We start from the raw sequence: 17,621 nt of genomic DNA, 5'->3' as shown, positions 1-17,621 counted from the left end.
TGTGTGTGCAGTATGCTTCAGCTATGAGATGTGTGTGTGCAGTATGCTTCTGCTATGAGGTGTGTGTGTGTGCACTATGCTTCAGCTATGAGATTGTGTGTGTGCAGTATGCTTCAGCTATGAGATTGTGTGTGTGTGCAGTATGCTTCAGCTATGAGATGTGTGTGCAGTATGCTTCTGCTATGAGGTATGTGTGTGTGCACTATGCTTCAGCTATGAGATGTGTTGTGTGTGCAGTATGCTTCAGCTATGAGATGTGTGTGTGTGTGCAGTATGCTTCAGTATGTATGAGAATTTGTTTTCTGATCACCAGGTTGTGGTTTGATGAGCTCATCAGCTTGTGGGTGGCAGTACAGAACCTTCCAGGTTGGGAGGTGGTAAGTTGGACAACATTCACTTGATTGACATACTGGTGTGTGGTAGTATTAGCCGAATGCTGTCTTGACAAGTTGGCACAAACGGATCTGGAACCAGGCTATTGTAGTACAGTTTCCAACATTCCTTTTGATACAGAACTTTTAACTATTCGCTAGATATTCCTCAATTAAAGTTTTCCTTATTCATTTGTTTTTCCCCACAGCATCTTGTCAACCTGTTTGCCCGCTTGGCCAACGACAACATTGGCTACATTGACTGGGACCCATATATACCCAAGGTATGGACACTCCTCCATCAATAACATTTGTCTAGCTGTGCCTATAGAACTACCCCATTACTCCACCCCAATGGTCTCTTCTAGCAGGTCCCAATTCACTCCCTGCCCCTATTCCCTTGGTCTTAACACTTTGATGTTTACTGATCTATAAGGTGTAAGCAATACAGATATGCATAACGTTGAAGGGTTAGGGCCAAGTGAGCCAGTTGGGAGTGTCAAGTGTTTTTGCAACATGCTGAAATCTTACCCTCTTTGACCTGTGACCTTAGTTGTTGGTGTGCATGTCATAGCAGACCAGACAGTCACTGAAAGTGCTGCCTGTTAGTGGCTCTAACTACTGTATCACATTTCCCTGTTGGTCTTCCTGGCTTGCGACATGTCTTTCGCCATGTTTTTATATTATTGCCCAACATGCCCTGATCTCAAATGTGATGTAATGAAATGGATGAAAATTATTTTAAAAATCCCACAAAAATATGAAATCCTGTGATCAGAAAAAGTAATTGGACAATGCATTCAATGACTGGACAGTAAAGTATTCATCTTCTTCACATGGATTTCTCCTTTTTGATTCCAGATCTTCACCAGAGTGCTGCGTAGTCTGAACCTCCCGGTGGGGACCAGTCAGATGCTGGTTCCCAGATACCTGACAAACGCCTACGATGTCGCACACGTGGTCCTCTGGGTCTCCGCTTTACTGGTCAGTCACTATTCACAATCAGTGTTGCCCAATCAATGCTTTTTATAGCTCTTCAAGTTTATTTCAATGTTTTCATGTATAATTGACTGATGGAAATTAAGTCAATCATTTTTAGAGGGGTAAAAATACAGTAATCATACAATGCCAGATCACAACACAATAATACTCTGGAATAAGCGTAGTGCTGTTCTGTTGGATACTGCTGTTTCCGGTAGACCTCCAGTCATTGGGCTAACGCTAGTTAGCATTGGCTCACGATGGAATGATAGTTGTGTTAATGGAATAATCCGTTTTGTTTTTCATGTTGTTAAGCATCTGTTGTTTGTGTGATGGCAGGGAGGCCCCAGTAAACACGCCCAGGCACAGCTCAGTGGCCTTTTCAACAGCATCACGTCTTTCTTCCACCCATCCAACCATGGACGCTGGCTGGTGAGTCACTGCAGCGCTCACTTCTACAATGTTTACCCAGACGGGCATCTCATTCTCCTAACAAACCTTTCGTTGCACTGGCATACCTGCACACTCAAATCACAGTGAAAGTGACTAGCTCTCTGAACGTGCCCCACATTCCCCTTCTCCTTGCTCCGGAAGCTTCCCTAGGCCTCCTGGCAGTTCCCTCTCCAAGCCTCAGGGGTTTGTGTACATACCGTTCGTTCAGAAATAATGCCCTGATGACACATAAGAGAGCGGGAGCTGCCAGCAGTGCTGTAAAAGGTCAGCCAGATATCCGGGGCTCATGCCATTCTTTTCTAGAAACATCCAACCTCCGTCATCAGACCAGAGCCCCAGGCTGCAAGCTGTGTCTTCACAGTCATACACAATCCTTTATTTATGGCAGAGGGACTCAGACCTTGATTCCATTACCAATACTTAACCTGGGATTCATTGAGCTTGCCTGACGCAATGGAACCAATAGAATGGTCACAAAAATGCACACCCTGCTCATCCTGCACTCCAGGCAGGCTAAAGCAAACGCTCAAAGTTTTTGAACCCAGGTCTGGAGGTAGAGTTGTGACCCCGTTATGTTTCTGGTAAACCCCATCAACTGGTGAGATGTTCTCCTGATTTGTTTTCAGGAGTTAGTCCTATTGCAGTGTAGGGGAATGGAAACAGACAATCTCACGCTCTTGTGATCTGTGTCCAATATAAAAGTACCATGCATCCTGAGTCGGCTGAAGTAAGACAGTAATGTACCTGTAATCTAGTCCTCGTCGCTATAGTGACGTAGAAAGACACGTCTTTTTTTAGAATTCATCAAATGCCTTTGGCCAGCCCCTGACATTCCCAAGATATCTCATTCTGTCACCCAATAAGGGAACTGAATCTGGGACGGAGATATTTCAGTCTTTATTGAGAATGTATGGGTTCAACTCACCTGAGATAAACCTGTGCAAAATCAATAATTGACCTGAACCCATACTTAAAGTTTCTGTGCAAGTCAGTCTCTCCATGCCCCTTAGTAGCTGTTGGTTTAGTGGATTGGGGAACGTACACAAGGTCCTGCTGTTCTAACAGGGTACTGGTTCTAAAGCCATGCTGTCCTGACAGGGTATTGGTTCTAAAGCCATGCTGTTCTAACAGGGTATTGGTTCTAAAGCCATGCTGCCCTGACAGGGTATTGGTTCTAAAGCCATGCTGTTCTAACAGGGTATTGGTTCTAAAGCCATGCTGTCCTGACAGGGTATTGGTTCTAAAGCCATGCTGCCCTGACAGGGTATTGGTTCTAAAGCCATGCTGTCCTGACAGGGTATTGGTTCTAAAGCCATGCTGTCCTGACAGGGTATTGGTTCTAAAGCCATGCTGTCCTGACAGGGTATTGGTTCTAAAGCCATGCTGCCCTGACAGGGTATTGGTTCTAAAGCCATGCTGTCCTGACAGGGTATTGGTTCTAAAGCCATGCTGTCCTGACAGGGTATTGGTTCTAAAGCCATGCTGCCCTGACAGGGTATTGGTTCTAAAGCCATGCTGTCCTGACAGGGTATTGGTTCTAAAGCCATGCTGTCCTGACAGGGTATTGGTTCTAAAGCCATGCTGTCCTGACAGGGTATTGGTTCTAAAGCCATGCTGTCCTGACAGGGTATTGGTTCTAAAGCCATGCTGTCCTGACAGGGTATTGGTTCTAAAGCCATGCTGTCCTGACAGGGTATTGGTTCTAAAGCCATGCTGTCCTGACAGGGTATTGGTTCTAAAGCCATGCTGTCCTGACAGGGTATTGGTTCTAAAGCCATGCTGTCCTGACAGGGTATTGGTTCTAAAGCCATGCTGTCCTGACAGGGTATTGGTTCTAAAGCCATGCTGTCCTGACAGGGTATTGGTTCTAAAGCCATGCTGTGCTCAATTTCAGTGTACTTACAGATACTAAATGTAATTTACCTCAACCATGGAAGGCACGCTATCACCACACTGTCTGACACCCCTCTGTCACGTACCTGTCTGTCTTTGTCCTCATATCTGCCTCCCGTCCAGCTTCTCTCTAACCCTGTATCTGTCCCTCACACCTGTCTCTCTGTCCCTCACACCTGTCTCTCTGTCCCTCATGAGCTTAGATGGCTCTCAAATTAATCAGGTCTCTGCATATAAATACTTAGGGATATGGTTGGATGTTCAAATGTCTTTTAAAATGCACGTTGACGAACTTTGTAAACTGCTAAAAATCAAGATAGGCTTCCTCTATAGAAACAGGACATGTTTGACCTCTACAAATAGAAGACAAATTGTGCAAGCTACTTTTATGTCTGTTATAGATTATGGGGATATTATTTACATGCATGCTACGGCATCAACACTTAAATCGCTGGATGCTACTTATCATTGTTCACTTAGGTTTATTACGGGTGCTAGCTACAGAACTCACCATTGTGTTTTATATCAAAATGTGGGTTGGACTTCGCTGTCCGTGAGACGAGAACAACATGCTCTCGTGTTTGTCTATATAGCACTTCTGAATAAACTACCTTCTTATTTATCATCACTCATCAACATTAGAAATTATAATTCCTAAAACCAGGTCTCAAGAGTTGGGTATGGCTGCCTTTTCCTGTTTACGCTCCTTGCCTATGGAATAGCCTGCAGACTAAACTTAAACTTGGGACTCTTGTCTCCCTTGCCCATTTTAAACATTTATTGGAGGATTTTTGTATTGATTGTAACTGCTTCGGGTAATGCAAGTTCTTGTGCTGTTAGGGGAATGACCTGTGTGTAAATGTAACAATCTGCTGCTGTATTTTTATGTTATCTGTGATCGTTTTGTTTGTCTGGAGTAGTTTCTTAATCATTGTACCTAAAACTCTATGTGTAAACATGTATACGCAGGGCCCAGCTGTAAAAGAGACCTTGGTCTCAGTCTGTGTTCCTTGTTGAAATAAGGTAAAATAATGTCATCACACCTGTCTCTCGAATCCTCACCTATCTCATGTACTGATACCGGTCTCTCTAGTCCTCACACCTATCTCTGTCCCTAGATGAAGTTGATGAAGCTGCTGCAGCGCCTCCCGGCCAGCGTGGTAAGACGGCTCCACCGGGAGCGCTACCGGAAGCCCACGTGGCTCACTCCGGTACCGGACAGCCACAAGTTGACGGAGGCGGACATCACGGCGTTCGTGGAGAGTATGATGCAGCCGGTGCTGCTGGCCATGTTCAGTAAGACGGGCAGTCTGGATGCTGCTCAGTCCCTGCAGAACCTGGCCCTCATGAGACCTGAACTTGTCATACCACCAGTGCTGGAGAAGTGAGTGAAATCAAGCAGTCAGTCAGAAGTGAATGGGCAGTGTTTCCCCTGTCGTTGTTTTGGTGGGGCGGTTCCCAGTAGATCTGTTGTCTTAGGGTTGGGCGATATAGCCAAAATATCATATCACCATTTTTTGGACAGTATGGTGGTATTTTACAGTGGTGTAAAGTACTTAAGTAAAAATAATTTGAAGTACTACTTCAGTAATTTTTTGGAGTATCTGTACTTTACTATTTATATTTTTGACTACTTTTACTTTTACTTCACTACATGATGTACTTTTTACTCCATAAATTTTCCCTGACAACCAAAAGTACTCGTTACATTTTGAATGCTAAGTAGGACAGGGAAATGATCCAAATAACACACCTATCAAGATAACATTATTGGTCATCACTACTGCCTCTGATCTGGCAGACTCACTAAACACAAATGCTTCATTAGTAAATTATTTCTGACTGATGGAGTGTGCCCCTAAATTTTAAAGACAAGAAAATGGTGCCGTCTGGTTTGCTTAATATAGGGAATTAGAAATTATTTAGACTTTTACTTTTGATACTTAAGTATATTTAAACCAAATACTTTTAGACTTTCACTCAAGTAGTATTTTAGTGGGTCACTTTCACTTTTACTTGTCATTTTCTATTAAGGTATCTTTACTTTTACTCAAGTATGACAATTGGGTACTGTTTCCAACACTGGTGTTTTATGTTTATGAAAAATAGAAGTTAATAATTTTCTAAGTAGTGAATGACCCTAGGATGGCAAGTGAATCCTAAGTGGCTTTAGCAGGCTTTCTCCATGCTGATGGACTTCTCCTCAACCAAGCTAGGACAAACCTGACAGTAAAGTAGTCTCATAAGTTGAACTTTTTATTTATTATATTGTTATAGACTATTAAAAAGATCAATACCGGCATGTGGATCCATACCAGCATACCTTAAGATAGGATATATGGCCCAGCACTAATTTATCTGGTCTTCCTCTATAGAACCTACCCTGCTATGGAGACCCTGACAGAGCCCCACCAGCTGACTGCCACCCTGAGCTGTATGATTGGTGTGGCTCGCAGCCTGGTGTCTGGGGGGCAGCGCTTCCCCGAGGGCCCCACACACATGCTGCCCCTCCTCATGAGGGCTCTGCCCGGTGTTGACCCCAATGACTTCAGCAAGTGCATGGTGGGTAATAGAGTTCATAGAAAATAAGCTCTTGTAGGCCTCCTACCCTGGGGTTGCTTGGGTACAGATATTGTCATCATTTGGAAGTTGTCTCTGTGTGTGTTGCAAGTCTAAGTGTGATCTCCCTCCTTTCTGCAGATAACATTCCAATTCATTGCTACGTTTGTTACTCTTGTGCCTTTGGTGGACTGCTCCTCTGCTGTTCATGAAAGGAGCGACCTGACATCGGTGGAGAGAGAGATGTGCTCAGCCTCTGCAGAGTTTGAGGACTTTGTTCTTCAGTTCATGGACAGGTATGAGTATGGAGGAAGTCAATATAGGACTCAGGTAGGGTTGCAAAGGATTGGAAACTTTACGGTACATTTTTACAGGAATTTTTCCATGGGAAGTTAAGCCCTGGAATTTGGGGAATTTTGCTTAAATTATTCAAAAATGTTAGCTTATAACATTGAACCTTTTTTGTGGGATATGCATAAGGCAATTCTAGGTCTTGTGACATATTTTGGTTAAGCTATCCCCAATTCAATGGAATTGCAACCCTTTGCATGCACAGTGCATTCTTCCATCACATGTGCAGCTGATTCTCAAGATCTTGCACACTAATGAGATACTATTGAGCCCACACTACTACACTGTCTGAGCCAAGGACTACATGCTTTCTGGTAAGTTTTGATTACAATACTAGGTGGGGTGAATATTTTTTGTTAAGTAGTAAATAGTAGCCTACATCAAAGTGTGTTTAAATAATTTCTAACTTGTTAAAATTTTTACTAGTTTTTGCTACAATGTGGGTTTTAGCTTGTTTGAGCCTGCTAACTGAGGCGTGTTAATTCACCTGTTTCCATACATGTTTCATTAAAACATTTATCTTACAAAGAAGTTGTTTAATCTAACTGGTTAACTATTGATCTGTACATGGAATTGTATATATTTTTTCTTATCTTATCTTTTTCTTAAAATGCCACAGGCACTATCTGATGTGTGGAGATATTTCACTGCAGCTAGTGTAGAAGGAAAAGCTGTGTACATTTGCAAATACTGTGCCAAATCATATGTAAAGAATGCAATGGAGATGCCGAATCATCTGGCCAATTTTAGAAAGTTCCCTCTGCGCTCACAACAAGCAACCTCTGACAAAAGTCCCTCTACTTCTATTCGAGGTGAAAATTATGAATCAGACACCTTATCAATAGCAACAGCTCATGGTCCTCCTGGAATCAGAAGTTTTTTGACTCAATGGAGGAACGTAGTCAGAGAAATGCTGATGAATGTCTTGCTCGAGCTGTGTATGCAACTGGTTAACCTCTGATGCTTACAAGCAATGTGTATTGGAAGAGATTTCTGAATGTTCTTCACCCAGCATATACCCCTCCAACCAGACATGCTTTATCTACTCATTTTCTGGATGCAGAGTTCAAGTGAAGGTCAAGCAAATCATAGAGAAAGCAGACTGTATTCCAATCATCTCTGATGGGTGGTCGAATGTTCGTGGGCAAGGAATAATTAACTACATCATCTCCACCCCTCAACCAGTATTCTACAAGAGCACAGACACAAGGGACAACACACACACCGGTCTCTACATTGCAGATGAGCTGAAGGCAGTCATCAATGACCTTGGACCACAGAAGGTATTTGCACTGGTGACAGACAATGCTGTGAACATGAAGGCTGCTTGGTCAAAAGTGAAGGAGTCCTACCCTGACATCACACCCAATGGCTGTGCTGCTCATGCATTGAATTTGCTCCTCAAGGACAGCATGGCACGGAAAACAATGGATACACTCTAGAAGAGAGCCAAGGAAATGGTTAGGTATGTGAAGGGTCATCAAGTTATAGCAGCAATCTAACTCACCAAGCAAAGTGAGAAGAATAAGATCCCCACATTGAAGCTGCCCAGCAACACCCGTTGGGGTGGTGGTGTCATCATGTTTGACAGTCTCCTGGAGGGGAAGGAGTCTCTCCAAGAAATGGCCATATCACAGTCTGCCGATATGGACAGCCCCATCAAGTGGATCCTCGTGGATAATGTATTTTGTGAGAGAGTGTATTTTGGCTGAAACTCCTGAAACCTATAGCAGTAGCCATTGCACGGATTGAGGGAGACAATGCCATCCTGTCTGATGTTCAGACTCTGCTTGCAGATGTAAGAGAAGAAATCCGTACTGCCCTGCCCACTTCACTGTTGCTCCAAGCAGAGGAAACTGCAGTTCTGAAATACATCAAAAAGCGTGAAGACTTCTGCCTGAAGCCCATACACACCGCAGCGTACATGTTGGACCCCAAGTATGCTGGCAAGAGCATCCTGTCTGGTGCAGAGATCATCAAGGCCTATGGTGTCATCATTACCGTGTCTCGCCACCTTGGCCTGGATGAGGGCAAGGTTCTTGGCAGTCTGGCGAAGTAACTGGTCCTTGTTTGGGAACACAATCACCAAAGCACGCAACAGGCTGACCAACACAAGGGTTGAAGAATTGATGGCCATCTGGTCAAATTGAGGCTTTTTGAGCCTGACAACGAGCCATTCTCAACAAGGTTGGAAAGTGACAGTGAAGATGAGGCATCAGAGTCTGATGTTCAAGAGGTGGACATTGAGGAGGTCCAGGGAGAAGACATGGAAGCCTGAGAGGAAGACAACCAAAGCTTTAGTTTCTAGACTATCATTTCACAGATGTATGTTGAAAATGTCTTTGCGAGATGCGATGGATCATTCAATATTCCCTTTTGTTGTTACGTGAAATCATCCCATGTGAAGAGTCAACTCATTTAATTAAAGTTCAAATCATAACTAAATTGTTTTTTTAAATTTCTGTTGGAAGGATTTAGTAATTTGCAATTGTCTACTTAAAAGGTTATTGTTTCTGTCTCCATATGATATGGTAAATATATCCAATGCAAAAAACATCTACATTTAAATGGTATTAATAATAATTTGCATATATTTCTGTTAATTCCCATATAAACTCAGCAAAAAAAAGAAACGTCATCTCACTGTCAACTGTGTTTATTTTCAGCAAACTTAACATGTGTAAATATTTGTATGAACATAACAAGATTCAACAACTGAGACATAAACTGAACAAGTTCCACAGACATGTGACTAACAGAAATGGAAGAATGTGTCCCTGATCATAGGAGGGGGGTCAGTCAGTATCAAAGTATGTCAGTATCTGGTGTGGCCACCAGCTGCATTAAGTACTGCAGTGCATCTCCTCCTCATGGACTGCACCAGATTTGCCAGTTCTTGCTGTGAGATGTTACCCCACTCTTCCACCAAGGCACCTGCAAGTTCCCGGACATTTCTGGGGGGAATGGCCCTAGCCCTCACCCTCCGATTCAACAGGTCCCAGACGTGCTCAATGGGATTGAGATCCGGGCTCTTCGCTGGCCATGGCAGAACACTGACATTCTTGTCTTGCAGGAAATCATGCACAGAACGATCAGTATGGCTTGTGGCATTGGCATGCTGTAGGGTTGTCAGGATGAGCCTGCAGGGCTCGGGATGAGCCTGCAGAGTACAGGCCTCGGTGTAACGCTCATTCCTTCGACGATAAACGCAAATCCAACAATCACTCCTGGTGAGACAAAACCACGACTCGTCAGTGAAGAGCACTTTTTGCCAGTCCTGTCTGGTCCAGCGACGGTGGGTTTATGCCCATAGGTGACATTGTTGCCGGTGATGTCTGTTGAGGACCTGCCTTACAACAGGCCTACAAGCCCTCAGTCCAGCCTTTCTCAGCCTATTGCGGACAGTCTGAGCACTGATGGAGGGATTGTGCGTTCCTGGTGTAACTCGGGCAGTTGTTGTTGCTATCCTGTACCTGTCCCACTGGTGTGATGTTTGGATGTACCGATCCTGTGCAGGTGTTTTCACACATTGTCCTCGCAGTGGCAGACCATCGGCTGTCCGTCCTGTCTCCCTGTAGCGCTGTCTTAGGCGTCTCACAGTACGGACATTGCAATGTATTGTCCTGGCCACATCTGCAGTCCTCATGCCTCCTTGCAGCATGCCTAAGGCACGTTCACGCAGATGAGCAGGGACCCTGGGCATCTTTCTTTGGTGTTTTTTCAGAGTCAGTAGAAAGGCCTCTTTAGTGTCCTAAGTTTTCATAACTGTGACCTTAATTGCCTACCGTCTGTAAGCTGTTAGTGTCTTAACGACTGTTCCACAGGTACATGTTCATTAATTGTTTATGGTTCATTGAACAAGCATGGGAAACAGTGTTTAAACCCTTTACAATGAAGATCTGTGAAGTTATTTGGAGTTTTACTAATTATCTTTGAAAGACAGGGTCCTGAAAAAGGGACGTTTCTTTTTTTTGCTGAGTTTATTTCCCATATATTCCCGTTTCCACCTCTGAATATTCCACAAAATGTGCAAACCTAGTCTGCGCGCGCGTGGGGGGGGTGTCTGCGGTCTGGTCTGCGTTAACCTCTAACGAGTCACAAACCCGGATCCGGGATCCCCCCCATCAAAAAAGCTGATTAGCATAGCCTAGCCGAAAGCCACAGGGATATCATATAATAAAATGTTCATGAAATCACAAGTCCAAGACACCAAATGAAGGATACACATCTTGTGAATCCAGCCATCATTTCTGATTTTTAAAATGTTTTACAGGGAAGACACAATATGTATTTCTATTAGCTAACCACCATAGCAAAAGACACAACTTTTTTTTCCCACCATTTTTTTCCTGCATAGGTAGCTATCACAAATTCGACCAAATAAAGATATAAATAGTCACTAACCAAGAAACAACTTCATCAGATAACAGTCTGATGACATATTTATTGTATAGCATATGTTTTGTTCGAAAAATGTGCATATTTCAGGTATAAATCATAGTTTTACATTGCAGCCACCATCACAACTCTCACCAAAGCAACTAGAATAACTACAGAGAGCAAACGTGAATTACCTAAATACTCATCATAAAACATTTATGGAAAATACACAGCGTACAGCAAATGAAAGACAAAGATCTTTTGAATCCAGCCAATATTTCAGATTCTTTAAGTGTTTTACAGCGAAAACACAATTTAGCATTATATTAGCTTACTACAATAGCCAACCACACAGCAGCATTGATTCATGCACGTTAGCGATAGCGAATAAACCAGCAAAAGATATTACTTTTTTCACTAACCTTCTCAAAACTTCATCAGATGACAGTCCTATAACATCATATTACACAATACATATATTGTTTGTTCGAAAATGTGCATATTTAGCGTCACAAATCGTGGTTATACAATGAGAATAGTAGCCAAGCTGCCAACAAAATGTCGGGAGAAATCTTGGGAGAGGCACCTAATCTAATCAATAACTAATCATAAACTTGACTAAAAAAATACATGTTGGACAGCAAATTAAAGATACACTAGTTCTTAACCTTTACCGAACCTCAACCCCGTATCCGGGATCACCCCCCACCCCCCACACACTGATTAGCATAGATAGCATAGCTTCAGAAGTAGATAGTAGCATCTAAATATCATTAAATCACAAGTCCAAGACACCAGATGAAAGATACAGATCTTGTGAATAAAGCCACCATTTCAGATTTTTAAAATGTTTTACAGGGAAGACAAAATATGTAAATCTATTAGCTAAACACGTTAGCAAAATACACCACTATTCTAACTCCATCAGTTTCTTACTCCTTCAGGTGCTATCACCAATTCGGCTCAACTAAGATATTGATATCCACTAACCAAGAAAAAACCTCTTCAGATGACAGTCTGATAACATATTCATGGTATAGGATAGTTTTTGTTAGAAAAAAGTGCATATTTCAGGTAGAAATCACAGTTTACAATTGCACCGACCATCGCAAATCGACTAGAATTACTAGATAGAGCAACGTGTATGACCAATTTACTCATCATAAAACATTTCATAAGAATAGACAAAGCATAGCAATGGAAAGACCCAGTTCTTGTGATTCCAGACAATATTTCAGATTTTCTAAGCGTTTTACAGCGAAAACACAATAAATCGATAAGTTAGCATACTACATGTGAAAACGTTACCAGAGCATCGATTCCAGCCAAAGAGCGCTATAACGTAATCACCGCCAAAAGATATTAATTTTTTCACTAACCTTCTCAGAATTCTTCCGATGACACTCCTGTAACATCATTTTACAACATACATATACAGTTTGTTCGAAAAGGTGCATATTTAGCCATACAAAACCGTGGTTACACAATGAAAATACTAGGAAATCAAGCCTCAATATGTCTGACGTCATCTATCAGAGTGATCTAGTTTAATTAAAAGCTAATCATATACTTGACTAAAAAATACAGGGTTGACAGGAATCGAAAGACAAATTAGTTCTTAATGCAACCGCTGATTTACATTTTTAAAATTATCCTTACTTTTCAATACAGGGTTGGCCAAGTGAAGCTATACAAAACAAAATGGCGATGTATGCGTTTAAAATATTTCGACAGAAACACGGTTTATCATATTAAATATTGCTTACTTTGAGCTGATCTTCCATCATATTCTTGGGCAATGTATCCTTTCTATGTTATAAACGTCTTTTGGTCGATAGATGTCCTCTGTCCTTCGAAATGTCCACTAACAACGACCGAGACCGCGAAACGTTCCCAAAGCTAGAAAGTGCACGACAAAGAAATTCCTCAGAATCGCACTAAACGGATATAAATTGCTATAAAACGGTTTAAATTAACTACCTTATGATGTTTCTAAGTCCTATATCGAATTAAATTACAGACGGATACATTTCAAGTTGATAACCGAGCCTGTGAAAATGGCGTCCGGAGGTCCCATCCTGCGTAAGGGCTTGCGTCGAAAGGGGGGCTACTCTCACTCCTTGGTGTTTTATAACCTCTGAGAGCTACCTAGAAGGCCCATTCCACTTCTCATTGGTTACTGACATCCAGGGGAAGGCGGGTGCAGTTCGTGTCGTGCCATAGGATAGACAGAGACCTTAAAAACTGATCTGAAACCAGAGCTTCGCTCTCAGACCTTTCACTGTCTGTCATGGATTTCGCTGTAGAAATTTTTCTGGGTCACCCACAGACATAATTTCAACGTTGTATGAAACTAGAAGGTGTTTTCTATCCAATATAATTAATAATATGCATATTGTACGAGCAAGAATTGAGTACTAGGCAGTTTAATTTGGAGACGACAAAATGCTAATTCGGAACAGCACCCCCTGTAGTCGCAAGAAGTTAATGCAACCGCTGTGTTAGATTTTTAAAATTAACGTTACTACGACATACAGCGTGCGCTAAAGCGAGACCGCACCGAAATTAATGGCCGAATAATAGTTTTACATTTTTCAACAGAACAACGAATTAACATCATAAATAGTTCTTACTTTTTGATGAGCTTCCATCAGAATCTTGTGCAAGTGGTCCTTTGTCCAGAATCATCGTTGCTCGGTTGTAGATTGCCGTCTTCAACTTAGGAATTAGCAGCAAACATTAACTATGTGGCCCAGACGTGCCCAACTCTTCATAACGCAGCACAAAGAAATATCCGAAAATCGCAATATACTGATATAAACTGATATAACTCGGTTTAAAATAACTACATTATGATGTCTTTAACACCTATATCGAATAAAATCGGAGCCGGATATATCTAAGGCCTATAACGAGAGCTTTTCAGAATGCCATCCTGAGGTCCTCCTTTGCGCCATGACGAACGTTGAAAAGAGTGCACCCCCGGTTCCATGAGCCTTTATATGGCCTCAGATCTGCCTAGCAACACCATTCCAATTCTCACTGCTTACTGACATCTAGGGGAAATCGTATGCAGTGCATGTCGACTCATAGATCACATGCAATTTAATAAACTGACCCTGGAACAGAGCATCGATTTCAGATTTCTCACTTCCTGACAGGAAGTTAGCTGCAACTTGAGTTCTGTTTTACTCACAGATATAATTCAAACGGTTTTAGAAACTAGAGAGTGTTTTCTATCCAATAGTAATAATAATATGCATATTGTACGAGCAAGAATTGAGCACGAGGTAGTTTAATTTGGGAACGAATTTTTACAAAGTCGAAATGGCGCCCCCCTATTGACAAGAAGTTTTTAAGAAGAAATGGGATTCTTGAAAATAATGTTTTAGGATTTCTTCTTGGAAATGTTCTTGGCTACCGAACATTTAAGTACAGCAAGAAAACTAATTAAACCCGCATTATCTAGCTAGCTAGTTAACAATATATTACAATATTCTAGAAGTGTTAAATAGCTAGTGTTAGCTCATCAATTTTCAATGAGGAACTTGGCTGATGTTAACGTCATTAGCTATGTTGGCTATAATGTTGTTACACGTTAGCTAGCTAACGTAGCTACCCAACTTACCGGTTGCGCAGTCCCTCTACCACCGCCTCTCCTACCATGGACGACACCTCTCTCACTGGTCCATATGAATGGTCTCTCAGCTCCCTTCTTTTTAGCAGCCGAATTGATGTCAGACCACAATTTTTTTACGGCGGCGTCACTGTCGCTTGCCATACCCCCGTCGGCAGACACTGTCCCTTGCCTCGGCCACTCTCGCCCATCCTCTCTCTCTGCCGTGACCCCGCAGTTTAAGTCTCCCCATCTGCAACCTTTTCCTGGCTGCTATTTCCTCCACCATCACTTCAAGCTCTTGTTTATTGTGCTTTCCTTGGTTATCCATTTTAGTTTTTGATATAGCTAGTCTGATGGCTATAATGTGTGAACAAATAACGTTTGTTTTTGTTTATGAAGGGTTCGCAAGCCAACTACAAAAACAAATATTGAGACATGGTGCAGATAAATGTAATAAAATGGAAATATCGCTTTATTATAGTGGGCCAAATCCTATCATCCCTGTCACATCGGCTTATTTATTGGTTTCAAACACGTCACTAATGTCAATGCAACATAAGATGTTTATAAAGTTCATAAGAAAACTTTAAATTCCTAAGAACATTTTGACGAATTGAACTTACGAGCTATCTTATGAACTACTTATTTTTTTCCTTAAACTTCTTACGTTTTTTTGTAAGTAATGTTTTGTGAATCTGCCCCCAGGTGTTTTGCCCTGATAGACAGCAGTACTCTAGAGCAGACCAGAGAGGAGACAGAGACAGAGAAGATGACCCATCTGGAGAGCCTGGTGGAGCTGGGACTATCTTCTACCTTCAGCACCATCCTCACACAGTGCTCTATAGATATCTTCAAGGTAGGCCACATAACTCACTGTACACCTATGCCTTTCTCATTGTGTGTGTCCTTTAAAGTACCAAAATGTGGAAAAAGTCAAGGGGTCTGAATACTTTCCCGAAGCCACTGTACATGCATGCGATTGTGATTGGATACATGCATGTGAATGTATCCTTTGGTTCATTTGTGTTGTTCAGGTGGCTCTGGAGAAGGTCTTCATCTTTGCCACCACCAACATCTTTGAGACTCGTGTGGCTGGCAGGATGGTGGCTGACATGTGCAGAGCAGCCTCCAAGGTTCACCCTGCACAGTCTTTGAAGCTTTTGGTACCACACTGCTGCAATGCCATAAACCAGCTCGCTGTCAGTAAGTGCTCACTAAGCCGGACATGTGTTCTGGATGTGTTCTGTTGGAGTGGAGGGCTATAAAGCCAATCTGGATTTGGTCTTAATTTGAGACTGTTGTTGATTTTGATATGGTGGGGTTAGAGTTGGGGAGAAGTGGGAATCAATGGATCGTTGTTCTGTGTTGGTCTCGGAGTATCTCACTCTGTTTCTTGGTTGTTGATTTCCAGATGAGGAGGTGTTGAGTGAGGAGGAACTGGATAAGGAGTTACTATGGAACCTTCAGCTACTGTCAGAGGTGAGATCATCACCCTGCATCCATACTGACTGAGACATTCGCTTGTTCCCTTCACCTCTCAGTAGACTAGACACCAAACAGGAAACACTTTTGAAACGGGGGAGTTACTTACCTAAAGTTGTCCAATAAGAAAGCTCATTTTTTATTTTATTTTGCAAATGTTTTCAAACGTTTTCCTTTTGTGCCTTAATGAACAGAACACAGGGTGGTCCTGTATGTTCTCTCCTAACCCTCCTTCCCTCCTGTTGTCTCCTTGTCCTCCCCAGGTGACTCGTGTGGACGGGGACAAGATCCTCCCCTACAGCACCCAGCTGGTTCAGATCCTGCAGCTGACCCTCCATCTGAAGTGTAAACAGGGCTACACCCTGGCCTGTAACCTGCTGCATCATATCCTGAGGTCTACAGCTCTCATCTACCCCACAGAGTACTGCAGTGTACCAGGAAGCTTTCAGCAGCCCACACAGGACTACCTTCCCATCAAGGTACGTACAGGGTTAGAGGTACTAAGGTTGGTGTTAGGGGCTCTATAGCCCTCACCTTCCCCACAGAGAACTGCAGTGTACCAGCCCATATAGGACTACCTACCTACCCACAAGGTATCAAGTTCAGAACTTTACTTTTAGTTGTACATTCTCTAAATTCCTGCTTACCAAATTTCTACAACATTCTCTTTAGTGCGAATAACTTTTTGTAACCCAGACAGACCCCAAACAATGGCGATTGTAGAGCGCTTCTGTCCATTTCTATCACAAATTGTGTTACTTTTATTACTTTTTATGTGATCTCTTCCTGATCGGTTTGATCAGCCACTCTGGACCTTGTGATAGAAAGTGTGTAGGATGTTCACTCATGGCTCTACAATGTAGAGGAAAAACGGGTCAATTCAAGAGGTTACTACAAAATTTGTCAAAACATTAGTTTTCTTGGTCCTATGTCATTATAAATCACATTGAATTACTCTTTTCGATTTTTTTCTACAATATTATAACCTTAATATACTTGTACTTGACGTTGTTGATGAAATAAAAACGTTAATTTGCTGTGACCATAGCTAGTTTAGACTGTGCTGCTCTTGGTTGTATCTTTTCCATATTTTGCGTTGTGAGGTGGTACCATTTGGAGGTGTTTCCGCGGGTTGGACCAATCAAAATAAGCTTGATCCTCTAGTCATTTAATCTCCATATTCTTGACTTTCTTTGGCTATATTGGCGATAAATCAACATTGAGAGGGGCTGTTTCTATTGCGATTAGAGGGAAAGACCCATACACCATGAAACAGGATCTGATTGTCTTAGTGGAGGGTGAATATTGGAATTCGGTCTGTTTAATTTTGTAAATAAATATATATTTAGTCCCTGTTTTGTATTCTGCGGATGTCATTTAGAAAAATACCTTGTTTTCACTCACGAACCTGCAGCCACTAGTTAGCTTGTCAGTTGGTGTTCGAAGTTGGCGCTGTTCTGCCACGAAGCAACGCCACAGAGTTCTATGGAGCAGTGACGACATTCCATTCCATCTATACATGCTAAATTCTC

General features: G+C 42.2%; 1 protein-coding gene across 2 annotated transcripts in view; it reads left to right on the top strand.

The window, feature by feature from the left end:
• LOC139571470 (proteasome activator complex subunit 4B-like) overlaps positions 1 to 17,621 on the top strand; it is a 106,550-nt gene that overhangs the window by 37,558 nt on the left and 51,371 nt on the right. For both annotated transcript variants that reach the window (XM_071394386.1, XM_071394385.1), the window contains 11 exons: positions 314 to 377; positions 581 to 655; positions 1,233 to 1,355; positions 1,692 to 1,784; positions 4,817 to 5,082; positions 6,074 to 6,260; positions 6,399 to 6,553; positions 15,313 to 15,463; positions 15,642 to 15,810; positions 16,019 to 16,086; positions 16,353 to 16,568. In XM_071394386.1, the coding sequence (XP_071250487.1) occupies positions 314 to 377; positions 581 to 655; positions 1,233 to 1,355; positions 1,692 to 1,784; positions 4,817 to 5,082; positions 6,074 to 6,260; positions 6,399 to 6,553; positions 15,313 to 15,463; positions 15,642 to 15,810; positions 16,019 to 16,086; positions 16,353 to 16,568 (1,567 nt within the window). The remainder of the gene's footprint in view (positions 1 to 313; positions 378 to 580; positions 656 to 1,232; positions 1,356 to 1,691; positions 1,785 to 4,816; positions 5,083 to 6,073; positions 6,261 to 6,398; positions 6,554 to 15,312; positions 15,464 to 15,641; positions 15,811 to 16,018; positions 16,087 to 16,352; positions 16,569 to 17,621) is intronic.

Source organism: Salvelinus alpinus, chromosome 3 (genome assembly GCF_045679555.1).
Source record: "Salvelinus alpinus chromosome 3, SLU_Salpinus.1, whole genome shotgun sequence".
Taxonomy (NCBI): Eukaryota; Metazoa; Chordata; class Actinopteri; order Salmoniformes; family Salmonidae; genus Salvelinus; species Salvelinus alpinus.
Note: the sequence above shows the minus strand (reverse complement) of the source record. Positions and strands in the feature narration are given on the sequence as shown.